The sequence below is a fragment of the Bipolaris oryzae genome, assembly GCF_000523455.1.
Source record: "Bipolaris oryzae ATCC 44560 unplaced genomic scaffold scaffold_162, whole genome shotgun sequence".
NCBI classification, from domain to species: domain Eukaryota; kingdom Fungi; phylum Ascomycota; class Dothideomycetes; order Pleosporales; family Pleosporaceae; genus Bipolaris; species Bipolaris oryzae.
Genome location: NW_006911438.1, coordinates 21,432 through 36,876, shown reverse-complemented (window position 1 = coordinate 36,876; position 15,445 = coordinate 21,432). Strand labels below are relative to the sequence as shown.

At 53.1% G+C, this 15,445-nt stretch overlaps 7 protein-coding genes across 7 annotated transcripts, besides 1 other annotated feature; 2 read left to right on the top strand and 5 right to left on the bottom strand.

Annotated features, from left to right (window-relative positions):
* Positions 1-385: 385 nt before the first annotated feature.
* On the bottom strand, positions 386-2,535 carry COCMIDRAFT_8427 (uncharacterized protein; the record flags this gene model as incomplete). The annotated part of the gene is made up of 2 exons (XM_007693357.1): positions 386-2,367; positions 2,478-2,535. The coding sequence occupies 2 exons, from the start codon at positions 2,533-2,535 to the stop codon at positions 386-388; spliced, it is 2,040 nt and encodes a 679-aa protein (XP_007691547.1).
* Positions 2,536-4,354: 1,819 nt separating this feature from the next.
* COCMIDRAFT_104873 (uncharacterized protein) lies at positions 4,355-4,840 on the top strand (the record flags this gene model as incomplete). Its single annotated transcript, XM_007693369.1, has 1 exon — positions 4,355-4,840. One exon carries the CDS (start codon positions 4,355-4,357, stop codon positions 4,838-4,840), a length of 486 nt encoding a protein of 161 aa, XP_007691559.1.
* A 502-nt stretch (positions 4,841-5,342) lies between these two features.
* Positions 5,343-6,222, bottom strand: COCMIDRAFT_29374 (uncharacterized protein; the record flags this gene model as incomplete). Its single annotated transcript, XM_007693359.1, has 4 exons — positions 5,343-5,558; positions 5,767-5,899; positions 5,937-6,122; positions 6,188-6,222. 4 exons carry the CDS (start codon positions 6,220-6,222, stop codon positions 5,343-5,345), a joined length of 570 nt encoding a protein of 189 aa, XP_007691549.1.
* A 2,335-nt stretch (positions 6,223-8,557) lies between these two features.
* On the bottom strand, positions 8,558-9,315 carry COCMIDRAFT_8426 (uncharacterized protein; the record flags this gene model as incomplete). The annotated part of the gene is made up of 2 exons (XM_007693356.1): positions 8,558-9,253; positions 9,304-9,315. 2 exons carry the CDS (start codon positions 9,313-9,315, stop codon positions 8,558-8,560), a joined length of 708 nt encoding a protein of 235 aa, XP_007691546.1.
* A 421-nt stretch (positions 9,316-9,736) lies between these two features.
* Positions 9,737-11,573, top strand: COCMIDRAFT_8425 (uncharacterized protein; the record flags this gene model as incomplete). Its single annotated transcript, XM_007693355.1, has 2 exons — positions 9,737-10,386; positions 10,454-11,573. The coding sequence occupies 2 exons, from the start codon at positions 9,737-9,739 to the stop codon at positions 11,571-11,573; spliced, it is 1,770 nt and encodes a 589-aa protein (XP_007691545.1).
* Positions 11,574-11,639: 66 nt separating this feature from the next.
* On the bottom strand, positions 11,640-12,577 carry COCMIDRAFT_8424 (uncharacterized protein; the record flags this gene model as incomplete). The annotated part of the gene is made up of 2 exons (XM_007693354.1): positions 11,640-11,660; positions 11,711-12,577. The coding sequence occupies 2 exons, from the start codon at positions 12,575-12,577 to the stop codon at positions 11,640-11,642; spliced, it is 888 nt and encodes a 295-aa protein (XP_007691544.1).
* A 309-nt stretch (positions 12,578-12,886) lies between these two features.
* Positions 12,887-13,144: a sequence feature (Protein overlapping with rRNA (COCMIDRAFT_104883, EUC41921.1) was converted to a misc_feature.).
* Positions 13,145-13,803: 659 nt separating this feature from the next.
* COCMIDRAFT_104848 (uncharacterized protein) lies at positions 13,804-15,371 on the bottom strand (the record flags this gene model as incomplete). Its single annotated transcript, XM_007693367.1, has 3 exons — positions 13,804-14,437; positions 14,489-15,020; positions 15,074-15,371. The coding sequence occupies 3 exons, from the start codon at positions 15,369-15,371 to the stop codon at positions 13,804-13,806; spliced, it is 1,464 nt and encodes a 487-aa protein (XP_007691557.1).
* Positions 15,372-15,445: the final 74 nt, after the last annotated feature.

Here is a 15,445-nt window from a genome sequence, read left to right as displayed (position 1 = left end):
CCGCCGGGCTCCGGATAAAAGAATGGTTCCCCATACCGCCGAGTCTATGATGCTATCGTGTCACCTTCATTGCTTGGCGTACTCATAACCAGCTCGTGTATCGTAAGGTCATTGTCGCCGGTGAGTAGGGGAGCCAAGTGGGGCGCAGGGTTGAATGAGCGTAGTGTGCGAGATGAGACGAAAAGCAAACAGTAGGTGAATATCGTAGCGACTGGCTCTTGGCATGACATGAATCTAAATCAGTAAACGCCGCGGACTTCCGGGAATCATATCAATCCAGAGCGAACTAGATGAGTGTCCATGCAATCTCCAGTGACCGACATAGTGTCGCAGTGCAAGACTGCATTGCGCTTGATGAGGTTAGGCTGGGCAGTACTAGCTTCCCCTAGTAAGATGACCATCCTCCTTGTTGAGAGGCCTGAGGTGGTGCCCAGCCAGGCATGCCAGGCTGCTGAGCAGCAGCGCTCTGCTGTTGCATGAATTGGTGAGGGCTTGGGCTAGGCTGGTATGGGTTTTGGCCCATTGCCTGGTATCCACTGTCTCCGCCAGGCATGGAGCCGCCCATGGCTCCCATGGTCTGGTATTGCTGAACCGGAGTGCCGTGCATCGAGGCGCTACTTTGGGCGTGGTGGAGCTGTGGTGAGGCGTGCATCTGAGATTGCTGAGGAAGTGGCGACTGCTGAGGAGGACGCTGAGCGTATTGCTGCATGTTGTGCTGCTGAGAGAGGGGAGATGGCTGTGAAGGTCCTTGCCACATGTGTGATGGTGGATAGCCATGTCCCGCGGTCTGTTGAACGCTAGGGAGCATGCCTCCAGGCCCCATGCTTGAAGCGTTCATACCTTGAGGCATGCCGATGCTCGGTGGTCGACGATGCATCTGGTCTGGTCGGAGCGGAGTGTGCTGTTGAGCCATGGGCGATGGAACCATGTTGTTCTGGGGCATGGTTTGCGGGCGGTAAGCCTGCGTACCCATGGACTGCCCTGGTCTTTGTGGCGTCTGAGCTGGCATGCCATATTGACTTCCTGGCATGGTCACAGATGTCGAGGACATGCGCGGAGACTGAACAGCTTGTGAGACTTGTGGAGCATGCTCTCCCTCGGCTGTTCCTGGGCGGTTCGGCTGCACCGGCGGCTCATGCGGACGTGTCCAGACGTCGTTCAGATACTCTTTTCGGTTCTTGCGCTGCTGTTCGAGCTGCTTGTTAACCTCGGCTGTCTGCGTAGCTGCGTTGAGGATCTCGCCAGATGGGCTTGGCCTTGTCATGTCTTGATAGGGGGTACCCTGCAATTCGTGTCGTGGACGCTGAACACCACTGTAGTCCCGAGGCTGTAGGTCAGCGGTGGCTCGGTGACTATATGCATCCGGGGCTGTGGTCGGCATGCTTCCTGGAGCGGGGTTGAGACCACCAAATGGCTGCAGAGGATTGATCGCAGAGCCTAGGTAATCTTGGTTGTTGCCCGTATAGGCTCCAGGATGAGCAAAGGCCATGGCGTTGGCGTGGTTGGCTTCGGCGGCGGCTGCTTCTCTTGCCTTTGCTGCGCCAGGTCTCTTTTCTCCTGCAGCATCTTCCTCGGTGAAACCTTGTTTCCTAGCCTTGCTCTCCCAGTAGTCGTCGCGTACGCGCCGTCCGTTGACAATCAGCCTGCTGCCAAATTGCCTGAACATGGAGCGGGCGGTCACGATGGCAATCTGCCTGGAACGGTAAGAGTAAGGAAGAATTTCCTGGTGGATGAGGTCGTCCTTTTCGGCCTGGGTGGCAATGATCTTGTACAGTGATCGGTTCTTGTTAAAGAGGAGATACGAGTCTCGGTATCCCAAGACGCGTGCGCACTCAGTGGCAAGCATGAAGAGCTTGTCAGCTCGGTTAGGCACAAAGAAGGTACGGCATCGGTATTCGCGCCCATCAAGCGGGTGGCCGGTTTGCGTCACCTTTCGCTCTCCCGCCTCGTCGATTTCGCGCGGGATGTATTCATCACCTTCTGCATTGAGCTGATCAGTTGTATGATCGCGCACAGTGGGCAGCGCCTTGATGACTGTGGGCTTGGCGGGCGTCGCTTTGGTAGGCGGCGATGCTTGGGGAGGGGAAGCTTTAGGCAGCGATGTGGCCTGCAGCTGGGGAGTTTGCACAGGCGGCGCGGCGCCTGAGTGCTGCGATGGAGTCGGCGGAGGTTGGGAGCCGCGGTTGGGAGAGCCGCCGTACGGGGGTCGCGCGGCGGCGCCCTTTGAAGGGCGGCCGCGACTGCGCTTGTTGTTTGGAGTGTCGTCGCCCTGCAGCTCGTAGCTGGTATCGGGGGAGCGACTGCGCTTCAGGCCGCGCGATTGTTGCTGTTGCTGTGCGACAGGCTGCGGGGGGCCGGAGAAGACATCTGGCCAAGGTCAACAATTACTCGCGGGAGGCTGCGTCGGATGTAACAAGACGCGCGGGCCGGTGCGAAGGAAAAGGGCAGCTGTGGGGAGAGGGGACGCGACTACTTACGCGACGGGTCAATGGTACCAGAATCCATGATGCCGTTTCCAATGCCACCATTTGACATGATTTGTATGGGCTGTTGCACATGCACTGAGTACATCCAGGCGGCGCGGGAGCGACCGAGCTCGAAGGAAGCTTCCGTCGAGCGTCGTGAAGCTCAGGGAGGGCGGGCCCAATCGGCGCAGGGAGGTTAGTAGGGCTAGACGCACAACGGGCTTGAGCTGTGGGCGGCGGTCATGTGCTGGTTGGTGATGGAGAAGGACGGGGTGTCGATGCGGTCGAACCAAGATTGAGGTTGGGGCGAGAGAGGCGAGGGCGAGTTGGAGGGCGCAGGTGGGGCCAAGGCTCTGACAAGGGCACGCGCTTCGTGTTTTGGCCAAAGCAGCGAGAGGCCGAGTTCAAGTACGGGCAAGTGTGGGCAAAGGCGATGGCGTCTACTTGTTCGATGCACGAACAGGTGGCACAGCCCAGGATTGCGGAGGAATATGTAAAAAAGGCACGGGTTGGCGACGGCGACGGTCCGCGCGTGCTGATCGATAGACACTAACAAGGCGTTAAGTTTGAGTTTCAGGTGTTGGCGCAGAACAAAAGTGCGTCGCGCGCTCGGTCGCGGTGCGCGATCAGTGCCCGTGGACAGGAGCCGACGGTGGAGCAAAAAGACGCCACGTGAGATGCAACCCAAGGCGTGTGTCTGCGAGCAGCCGCTGTAAGGGTGACTTGCAGCACTCGAGCGCGCGCGCGTTGCGTTGCTGGCTAGGGCGGGATGGGTCCTGGGGCGGGAGCGCGACCAGGCCGGGCAAGCAGGGCAGCTCGCACGCACGCACATACACGCACACACAGGAACGAGTGTACGAGCAGCGGAGCGAACGGTTGGGGGATGGGGGGGATGGGGGGGTTGGGGAGCAGACGAACCTTGGGTAGTGACAGGCTGTCCAGCCAGCGACGACGACGGGGGGGCCGCGGCGGAGTATGTAGGAGCAGGACCCCGTGCGTGGTTGGTAGAGGGATATGGATAGGGATGGATGGGGATGGGAATGTTCAATAGAGAGTAGCGTAGCGTTGTCGTGGGCGCGGCTATTCTGGCCGAGGGGGTAGACACAGGCAGGCAGGCAGGCAGGCAGGCAGCGGGCAGCGGGCAGCGGGCAGAGGCTGGGTGGTGGCAGCGAGGCGGGCAAGAGGCGAGCGGCGAGAGCAGAGGCCAGGCCGGGTGTGCGTGTGCTGCGCTGCGCTGCGTGTGTGTGCGTGTGTGCGTGTGTGCAGACGGGACTGGAGCGATGCCCTCTGGAATTGTGGTCAATTACGAAAGATGGGCGAGGCCCAATCTGATATGCCCTTGTCCCCCAGCAGCTGACGGCCCGCACGGCGGAGAACAAGACGTCGTCTAGTGAGCAAATGGCACGCAATGACGACGGCGACAAGCTTCAGGCATTAGAGGCGCTGCAGTGTGATAAAAAGTGGCTCTCCTACGGCCCTGCACGACCCGGTGGCTTTTTCGCTGCTACTGCTACTAGGAGCTGGCTTCCTGGGCAGACGCGCCCAGGCCGCTGCCTGTGCTTTCTTCTTGTTGTTCTTCTTCTTCTTCTTCTTCAACGGAGCGGAACAGGATTACTCGCATCATCCTGCGCGATAGCGACCGCTAGCTTGGATCTCCCTCCTCCTGCCAGACTCCGTCGTCTCCACCGCGCCCAAGGGCCAAGCACCCGAACACGCCGGGCCTGCTGCCTCAGCTCATCATGCCGCTGATAGTGGGTGATGGTAGTAGCATCGCGGCTAATGCTCCCTATCCTTATCCGTATCCTCCTCTTCTTCCTGTTCCATACATATTGCCCTTGAATCCATTCTCAGCTTTCACGGCCGTGGCCCATTGCCCAGAGCTGCCTATCATGGCTGCTTCCGGCTGCCGACGCGACCGCCGCCGGCCAGCTCTGAGCGGCCATTGCGACCAGTTCGCTCTAACCCACCCATGTCAACCAGTGAGCACGCCTGTCCACCTGCTGATGGACCGTCTCCCAGCAAGGCGAACAAAGTGTCAGCAGGCTGCCGTCGAATCATTGATTTTGCACACCCATGGGCCTGCAGCTCACCCAAGACAGGACTACCCTGGAAACGTGCATTGGCGTCCGCAGTCATGCATCTACCTTTCTCCTTCTATCAATCAAGCCGTATCGTCTGACTTGCTACCAGGCCCAGAGGGAAACACTTGCCGCAGCAGCCGAATGCGGAAGCCCAAGTTTATTGCTGTGGAGCTGCTCAAACCCGTGTTGCCCTTGGCTTGGCGCTGTTCAATATCATTTCCTGCTGCCTTGCCCGTCGCATTCCCGCGACCCCGACCCTGTCTGTCTCTTCCTCTTCTGACTGAGCTGCGCTGATCGCCGAGCTTGGATGCGTATTGCATTTTCCTCTAGTAAGTATGTGTTCCCTAGCCGGCTGCGCCGTCGTCGTCGTCTAGTACGCGTAGCGCCCTCGCCCGCTGCTTGGCCTATGAGCGCCCATGGAGCGCAGACTGCTCGACGCCATTCCATGACTCCGGGATTCCTGTTTGCCGTTCGGCCCAAGCTCCCCACTACTCAACGCTGCCTCTGATTCGAAATCGCATCCCCCATGCCCTATGGCCAAAAAACCAAAAGCCCTCTTTATTTTGACTCGGCGATCTGTTCCACAAAGCGACCCGCTCTCCCGCTGAACAAGGGCACTTGGTTGAATACCCCGGCAGCTTTTTTTCTGCCCGTGCTGCACCCGATCCCCACCGTGTTACCTTGTCCGTATCTGACCGTACAGCCTTTCCGCAGCTCGCGTCACTGTCCTAGCGGGGGTTATTACGCCATGCTTGCCTTACTTACTCCACTATATCAAGCGCTCTCTCTAAATACCCTAAACCCGGTCTGTGCTCTTCGACGTCCACATGGCCTGAAACTGCGCGAAGTAACAATCACCGTCCATATGCCAGAAGATCTCAACCGTGCTGTCTCGTCCAATGCAAATGCCTGTGCCTGCTCCCGCTGCTGCGGCTTCTTGTCCCGCCCACTTGGCCCTGCTCATCGCGTTCGTTGCTTGTCGTCTCTTGCCTCTTGACGCGTTCCCGGGAGGCTGTGCCACAATAGTCCCATGTCTTAGACCCTGAGGCAAAAGTTTTGTCATCTGCCTTGTTGCCCTGCAGGTGCAGGGTCTTGCCACTAATCTGGAAGTATTACCATTCTTTGTCTGATCAAGCGTCCTCGCATCCGAACTCGGTCCTCATCGCTGGGGTTCTAGAGAAACAATATACCAGAGCATCCGGTTGGTGGCTAATACCTACTCTCCATTGAGTGATTTCCACAAAGTGTGCCGTCGCTTGTTTCCACTCCTTTCGTAAATCCGGGACTACCACATGAGCGGAACTTAGAACCCGTTCTCTATGGCTCTCAATCTCCACAGCTGCAATGCGTCTTCTGGGCGCGAGCGTCAAAGTCGCCACGGGCGCCTTACTTGAATACCACGTCGTCCTTGTTGAGCCGGCCCAAGACCTTGCTCATTACGCTACTAAACCCGTACACCGCTGTCATGACATCCGTAGTGCGCACATTGCAAGGATTAGTTGAAACATTGCACTGTGAATCATAGTCATAGGCCCAATCGACTGCTTGGCGGGGCACTGCTGCTGAGCTAGGATAGCTGTTTGATCATCATATGACAGCTGTATCCACTGTGCTGGATCGCAACAGCAACAGAAATCATACACGATGACGGGGCCATGGTCAGTCTCGACTGCCATTGCAGCCGACGGATGCAACCGTCGTACGTCGTCCCGTGCAATCGTTTTGTTTTCCATGCCTCGTTTCATATTCCCGGCTTGTTGGGATGCAATTGACAGGACCGCTTAACGAGCGAGTGTGTCCGTTCCCGCAACCGTCAGATAGAGCACTCGAAGCCAAACCCTATGTTTGGCTTCTAGTTTGGCTTTCGGTATGGGAGCCGACTGCTTCGGGACCATACAGCTTTAGCGGTGAAGCTGACATGCTCTTCTTCTTCGGCTCCTAGAACACCGAAGTAAAAACAAATTGCTTCAAAAAACATCAATAATACATGCAATTCTGCTCTTTTGAGGCGTCGTCATTCGCGTAACCATGCCATCTCCGACTCTTCACGGGGATCTACACGCACATGCTTTTGTTGCCATGCTGTCTAGACTCCCAAATTTGGTCGCATCTGAGTTTTGAAACAAATAAGACAGCACAAGCTAATACTCTCGGCATGTTCCCGAGCATTCGTGAGATAGAGGCCGCGCATGCACTATCCTTGGACGGAACCCTGCCTCTTCGGAGCTTCACGTAACCCTGCAGTCTTGTTCTAGTATCCTTGTCGGGGTGATTCACAGGCTAGATGTCAACTACAATCGAATAGTGCCGCGATCCGCTCCAAAGTGGGGAGGTGCGGCGAGGCTGCATCAACGAGTGAAGGAGTTGCAGCCAATCACCATACTAAATCAACGGTTTTCTCCATCAACAAGCGGTCAGGCGCTACTGGTTGCGTGAAGGCTTGACGAGACCGGGGCGGTTATCGTATTTACCCATCCATAGGTGTCAGATGATCACCCACAACACCTGTAAATGTCTTTGTCAAAGAGTGTGATGGCTGATGAAGCTGATCGTGTCTAACGTAGCACTCATGCGTGTTGTCTTTTGATTTCGCCTAGAGCGTCTTCTTCAATTCATGGGACCTAGACGGGGGCCACTCATGCATTGACCCTGACGGATAGAGTACGAGGTGTGGAAATCCCTGAGTTATCGTGCCCACCCACAACACGTGGAACCTTGTTATAAATTCTGCAACGAAAAAGAAAGCGTCTGCTTGCTTACCACCGTCATCAATTTCAAGATGAGAATCTCACTTTTCGGTCCCAATGTCGTGTATACTTAGACAGGGAAACAGCCAGCTTGCGTAGCCAGTAAGGGACAGGGTTAAACCAAGCATTGCGGCTGTAGATCAACGAATCTCCGAAACAGTCCCTTTTAGTGCATATGTCTTTTTCCAGACAGGTCATCATCGGTCTGTATCACGCTCAGACTATCCAGTCAAGAGAACAGACATGATCAAATAGTCAAAAAGCAAGATTGACACGTCTTTTTGTTGATCCGTAACTCCAGGACATCCAGTTTCTGCATGTATTTCTCGGAGCGACAAGCTGTAGAACCCCTGTCGATGGATTGGTAGTGGTAGTGCTCCCGCAGAGGCGCACCTTTTACAGGGAATCTCTGGATTGGACAGACGGCAGGAAAAACACAGGCACCTACATCTGCAGGCCACTGCGCCACATCCCCTGCAAGTGCGAACCAGATATGTGTAATGTGCTGTACAACAATGGACTTACGCGTCGTTTGATGGAGAAAGTAATGAAATGTGCCAAGAGTGTTGATATCAAAATGACGGCGGATATGATCGCATCATTAGATCATGAGGTAGGCCGATGCTGAGACATCGACTGAGAGGTAGAATTGTGAAAAGGTTGAGGCTGGAAGCGAGGAAAGACGGTGAGAGAGGATGCTGCGGCAGGTGCTGCAGACTATCGATACCGATGTTGTTTAGGGAAGGCACGCGAATGCAGGTGATCAGCTGAACAACACAATACTGAGCAAGCATGTTCAGATGAGGTCTGGAAGATATGCAGAGGCCGAGACTGCGGAAATATGTCTACGACTCGTCAGTGTTCACCTTGAGCAAATATATATCATCACGTGACTACAAACACAATGTCAGCAGCCGCAAAGTGTTTAATGCTGACGGTACCAGGACAATTGTTGGATTCACTCTTGATGGTCGGTAGTCTTGACTTCAAGATTTAGGAAGGTTCTGCCAATGGCTTTTTCATGTCAGATTTGTATTCATTATCTTGCAACCTAGGGTTTACATATACCAACTTGGTTCCATCAAAATCGGTGTCTTTGTTGTCAATAACGCCATCGTAACGCCTTCAATTCGAAAATGCATAAGCTGTTAATATCGTATGATCAGGCCGGAGCTCGCTTGCCTGCCCCCAATTATGAATCGTGCCTTGTCGGAAAAGCGATCAAACCTAAGTTCCGCAGCAAAAAAATTGCCATTTGGTTGCTTTACTTACGGCCAGGTGCAAGACCGGGAACTGCGCTGAAACGTTCGTCACGTTCAGTCTTGAACAGCACCTGGCACCAAAATTCCTTGGCGTCTTCGTCATACCAGAACCAGAACTTGCCCTCTCTCCTGTCGATATCGCGGGACTGCAACTTGACCGCAACAGTCTCATAAGGCTCTCCGGCAACAATGAGGTACTGGTAGTTTGGGTCGGGCTCTTCAACCCTCTGCTCATATGCGCTCATGATACGGACCTTGGGGGTTACGCCAGGGGTGAGATCCGGAAATTGAAACTGGAACAGCAGGCCATTTTGGCGCGTGTTGGGGTCGCGTACTTTTGTGATGCGGTATCCAGGCCGCCCAATCTTGATGACATTCTTCTTGGGCACCACTCCAGCAAGCAGTCCTTGCTGACCGACATCGTCCCTCTTGCCTTCTCTCTGCTCCTTTGCAGCACGACGCGCCAAGTTTGTTTGATGTTTCCTTCCTTGTGTATGCGCGAGATATGAGCCATCGTTCTGATGGACTGTTAAGCAGAGACGGCACTCGAAGCTACCGACGTGGTTCTTGAAGAAGTACGGATCTTTGTCGAGGTCAATCGTCTCGAGTGCAAGCTTGCGGAGACGTTCTCTTCGATCGGCGTTCGTCGCAGACTGTGAGGCGACACCTCCTCCACCAAACTTGGAACCTGCACGATTCTGTAGGAGTTAGTAGCTGCTTTCAACTTTTTCGCGACGTGTGAACATACCTGGTAATCCATATTTGATCGCTCTCAAAGAGGTTTTTGGTCAATCCGAAGAGCTACGAGGGGTTTTAGATATTATACTCTTACGCGACTTGTGCTTGCTGAATGCAGAGGGTTGTGCAGTGAGGCGCGTCGGTCGTGGATGTGCTATGCGCATATCAGGACTTCTCGAAGCGGCGATCAGGTACCGCGCTAGCGACGCTCCGCTTGCCACATCACGTGCACAGCTGCCTTATACCTTCATGCAACATCCAGGTTCGATGCCTACGATAATCAATCTGCATTGATTCTGGGGGAAATTTTCGATCTCTCTGAAAACCACTCCGGTGAGACTGACAATCTTTCCGGAACAGCACAAAGAGAAGGACCACGTGAATATTATCAAAATTACAGTACACTCCTAACGTTGCTTCGCTGGTCGACATCAGGGTTAGCAATGACAACAGATATCTATCTCGGTAAACGCCTTTCGTATGCTTCTCACCTTTGTACGGTTCGTTATCATGGCCCTGTAGAGGGAACAACCGGTACATGGCTTGGAGTAGAATGGGACGATCCTACCCGGGGGAAGCACTCGGGCTCGCACCAAGGCACTCAATACTTTGCGTGTTTGAATCCTTCTCCGACCTCTGGATCCTTTATCCGACCAGCCCGCAAACCGGACCTACCGCGCTCTTTTGTAAAGGCGCTCAAAGCAAAGTATGCGTCTGAAGAGGAAGAATATGGGGAAGAAGGACCCCAGGATCCGGATGTCCAAGTCGTGTTTAATCTTCAGGCGCCACATAAACAACAGGATCGGAAGCCAGTAACTTTCAATGGAAAACCAGCAGAGGAAATCGGGTTCGAAAAGATTCGACGGCAGCTCGCTCAGTTGTCGGAATTGAGGATTATCATTTTGGATGGGCTATGTATGCATCGCCCAGAAGCACGGGACACGAAGTGGATGGAAGGTGGCGAGAAGAGCGACGTAAAGGATGCTTGTCCGAAAGCCATCGAACTTGATTTGAGCAGGAATCTGTTTGAGGACTGGAGAGAAGTAGCGGCAATATGCGAACAATTGCCAGAACTGAGGAGTTTGAGGGTCGAGTAGGTTTTTCCTTTTCTTTCATCACTACATCCACAGTCTGTGCAAAATGCTAATAGAAGAGAAAAGTGGCACACGTTTCCGAGATGTAAATCTTACGGACGCGGAGCAGGAAAGGTGCCGGAAAGCTTTTACACGTATAACGTCCTTGAAGCTAGAAGACACCCTTCTTCCTTGGGCTGACATAGCACAACTTACTCATCTCTTCCCATCCCTCACCACGTTTTCCGCCTCGAGCAACCTCTATACAGCACTTACGCCACATACACCCAACCCGACAATTACCGGCCTTACACTAGAAGACAATCACATCACATCCCTTTCCTCTGTCGAATGCCTATCGAAGCTACCAAACCTCCAGCGGCTGATCTTGAAATCCAACAAAGTATCCGAGATAGTCAGCGCCGGCGCATCGGTGCCGCTGTTCCCGAAAACAGTGCGTGAAGTTGATCTCTCATTCAACGAGATAACGACATGGAGCTTCATCGAGCAGCTCGTTCACGTCTTTCCTGGTCTCCAGAGCCTGCGAGTCTCGCACAACCCCCTGTATCAATCACTCCAGGCACCAGACGGCCGTTCCCTGACTGCCGATGACGGGTACATGCTTACCCTTGCGCGACTTGGGCAGCTCAAGACGCTAAACCATAGTCCGATCACCGAAAAAGAGCGATTGAATGCAGAGTCGTATTACCTTTCTATGATAGCAAAGGAGCTTCAGTTTGCATCCGAGAACCTAAGAGAGGAAATCTTGAAAAGTCATCCGAGATACGAATGGTTGTGCGAGGAGTATGGTGAGCCTGATGTTCAGCGTTCCGCAAATGCTGTGAATCCAAACTCCTTGGCTGCCCGGCTGCTCCGCATCAAATTCTATCTCGCAACCTCCCCAGCTACAATTTTTGAAACTGAGATTCCAGTGGGCAGCACTACATACACTACCCTTGGTGTTGTAGGCAGGCACCTCAACATCAAACCTATCACATGCAAACTGGTCTGGGAAACCGGTGATTGGATGTCGGTACGCAAATCGGCTACGGAAATTGTGGAGGACGAGTGGGACTCAGAGGATAGCGAGGCTGAGATGGGCATGGAACGCGTGATGCGTGAAGTGGAGATCTTGCCTGGCACAAGGTCGATTGGGACGTGGATTGATGGGATGGAGGCTACTGTAAGGGTCGAAGTGCAGTCGTAGAGCCACTGAACGCTGCTGCGGCATAAAAACTCAGGATATTGGGGTTTTCTGAGAAGTGGCTTTTGTTCAGCGGAACCACCAATTAACCTAGTATTCACACTTAGTATACGGCATGTAAAATAAGCTGGTATACCTACAGACGCATTTGCACCCTTTCCAACACCCCTAACAGCATGCCACCATCCCAAAGGAATGTATAGCGCATCGCCGGCCGTGAGAGTCGTTTCCCATCCTTTTACTCCGTTCTCATTCACACCCCATACCGCGTTCTCAAGACCCTCCATCTCCCTCCCCTGCATCATCTCTGCGCCCCTCATGTTCGCATCACCAGAAGCCCCACGTATCTGCTGCCGCACTCTCTCAAACACGCCTCTCCCAACCCCAGGTGTCATCATCCTGACCTTCTTCTTTCCCGCCAATTGCACAAAAAGATTCGGATTCGGATCCCTGTGTAACGGAGTACGAGTCGGCGGTCTACCCATCCAAAGACTTGAAGCATAAATGTCGCCACGAGCTTTCAAACATGTTAGGAAAGCCAATGGGGTGGCCAGGTCTTTGTTCAGTTCGGCTGGGAGGTCTTCCAATGAATGCTGCGCGAGGTAAAGGCGTACACACTGATCCTCCATCGCGCTAATGTGCGTTAGAAGAAGGGAAAAAGGTGCTTCGACGCGATCGAACGTCTCGTTCTGCGCACTGTTGATGGTTGAGCGTGTTATTTCTAGAGGCACAATCTTGTTGCCATGTTTTCCTAGATATGCTAGATTAAGCTCCTGAGGGTAACCAGAATTATCGTTGCTCGAACTGAACCATTTCTCTGCCGCTGGGAAATCAGAGAATGCAGACCTAAAGACTGCGGGTTTATTGATGTCGAATCTGGGTATGCTGAGCTTGTTTGTGTTATCCAGGTATTCCAGGACTTCCACTGTGCTGAAGCGATTTGTTTCAGACGAGTATGGTCGCACGAAGGACTTCGTGAAGAACAGTGGTCGAAAGAGTCGGAACATGGAGGTTTTGGTGGAAGTAGTGACGGCATGTTGGTTCTCATCTGCGGGAGAGCTTGCCCCACATGAGCTTGCCCCACCACACCATTTCCTCTACGTATGTAATCTCTCTTGCATACCTCCCTCTTTTAAGTCTTTGCAGGGGATATCAAGAAGGGTGTGAAGTCATTGTTTACTACCTATACACAAAGGGAAGACATCCAAACATAGGTGTTAATCTTGTTGCGAAGTCACGTAGCTCATATGAGGGTCTCTCTTCTCTGATCAGACTCTATAGACTAACCTCCTAACGTATTGTCTCTAATTGCCAATTCCGTCACATACGATCATCGGAAGCTGGCAGCAGGAATCCCCGTCAGATCATTCGTACTTAAGCAGTTTACCGGCGGATTAGTAGTCAGGTGGGTGACCACTGGCGAATCCCCGCTGTCGTATGTTTTTGAATCTTTTTTTGCGCTTGGAAACTCATATTACATGAATCGGGTTGGGTGTGTCGAGTATTTCACAATGCCCAAAGCCCATCACACTGTCTATTTCAAAGACCTAGTCACTCCTAGAAATAATACGTGACTAATGACTTATTTATCATATAACTAAAAGCTCTTCTTCTTCTTAGTAGAGAGATTTAGGACGTGAGAGTATATCCATCGATTGCTCCAACAAGCGGGATGTGCCATTTGCTTCTAACGTCGCAATTTTAAACCTAATAATTTTCACACTAGAAAGTTAGAAAAATAAGAAAGCTTCGTTGAAGATTAGTCTTGCTTGATTACTGTATATTCTGAAAACTTGTGAAGATTTGATGCAAAATCGCCTTTACACAAATGTTTACACGATACTAGTTTTCTATACATTCCATCTGCATGTATTATACATTTCAATATCTTGATCGATGGACAATCTAATTACTTTCCTCTAGACACTACACGCTCAAAAGACAAGCTGACTATTCGCACTCAAGTCAAGTTACATAGTCAATAATCACGAGAAGCCAAAAGAGGGACACAGGATGAGGGCCTGAAAGAATGTTGATGAGATATGCTGCGTACTAATATACTGGAGCGTGTAGTACTGTACGATAGAAGAGATACTGGTGGATAACGCATAAACATCTGGTAGCCAGATTACTGTTTTGTATATTTCGTCTGACGTCAAAGATGTACACGGACAAGCACTTGAACACGCTTCTTACTGCTTCGCGAAACAAACACTGATACAGTTCAACCCCGTTACCTGACGGGCAACTCCGTCTTGGACTCGAAGCTGTACCGAAGCCACTCACCAACAGCTCTCAAACTCTCCCATCGCACGGTCTCATCCGTTTCTTGCATCAGTTCCATAACTCTGCCCTTCAAGCCCAACTTCTCAAGCTGCTGTCGCTTCTCTGGCACCTCCTTGACCAAGTATGCAACATCATTGCATCCAATTGCTAATACCTGCTTGTCGTTTTCCCAGCTCTTTGACAAAATCTCGGCAAGCTTCTTGGGTAGTTCGCCCTTGTTTTCTTCCAATATGCGACGTGCATTATCTCGCCAGAAAGTAGGGTTGCGATGCGGCGGAGACCAGCGAAGATGACCCGAGTGGAGCTCGGCTGCGTATTCGTCAAATGTGGTTTGAGTTTTGGTGTACTCGTCAAGCAGCTCGTTTAGAGTCTGCAAGTCTTCGAGGGCATCCTCGTCTGTCAAATGACGTGACTTCAGGCTTGTAAGGAGAGAAGGCAAGCGAGCAAGGACGGCGGTAGGAAGCAAAGTCTGACGGTTCGTGGTTAAGAGGTTGACAAGCGTAGAAAGGAGCAGGCGCGTGGTCTTCTCCTTGGGAGAGACCTTGAGGAGCTGTGTGTAAAGAATGACAATGTCGTGTTCACTATGGCTGTTAGCGGGGGCAGAGGATGGTGGGGGCGGGGATATAGCGCACTCTTGAAGACCCTCTCCAACCAGCTCGCCCTCGAAGCTGAGCTGCCAGATGACGAGAAGTACGTGGTAAAGCAGTTGGAGGCCAACACCACCTGAGATGGCGCCATCAGCTGTGCTGCGGATACTGGCGCCGGCGCTGTATAGGGTCGAGTCCGTATCCTTTGCGGATCCCGCAGCGGCACGCAAAATGTCAAACAGAGGGTTCAACGTCTCTTTCCTATGCTCCCAGAAGATATGCCTAGAACGCTTACTGCGCAGCACGGCAGAGTATTGGCGCACGGCAATGTCCTGCAGGCCGGCGTCGGAGGCTTTTGCCAGTGTCGAGAGGTAGGAGAAGAGTTGAGCGAGGGCCTCGTCAAGCTGGGGAGTGGCCTTGGAAGACTGTGTGACGGCGTGTGACAGCAGACCAGACAGGACCGACGAAGTAAGCAGCGGCACAGGGTCTTCGTTGCTGGACGAGGCTTTGAGAAGCGGGAGGAATGGCTTGTAGGGGGCCGGATGCTGGGCCATGGCCGATGTCAAGGCGGGAATATCTGTCGCCATGAGCTTCACGTTGCAGGCAGCAGCATAAGGGCAGCATGCGTACCATCAATCATATCACCCAGCAGGACGAGCATGTAGTGGATGATGTCCTGGCGCTTGGCGGCTGCCTCGAAGATGCTCTGGGAGCCATTGCCGCCAACAAGCAAGGTAACAAATCCGTCTACATCGGCCTCGATGGTCTGCTTGCGCTGCTCCTTGCGGACCTTGTCGATGGACTTGATCTTCTTGAGGTCGGCATCGGTGATGGTCTTTGCGCGCACGGCGCCTTCCCACGAGATGGGGCGTGCGCGGATGTTGTTCTGGATCGACGTCAGGTAGGTGGGCGGGTCCGGCGAAGACATGGTGGGCGTGCGGATGCAGCGGCGGGAGGGGTGGTGGGCGATGTGGAAGCTTGGAGGTTGGGTTGGGGAGCTTG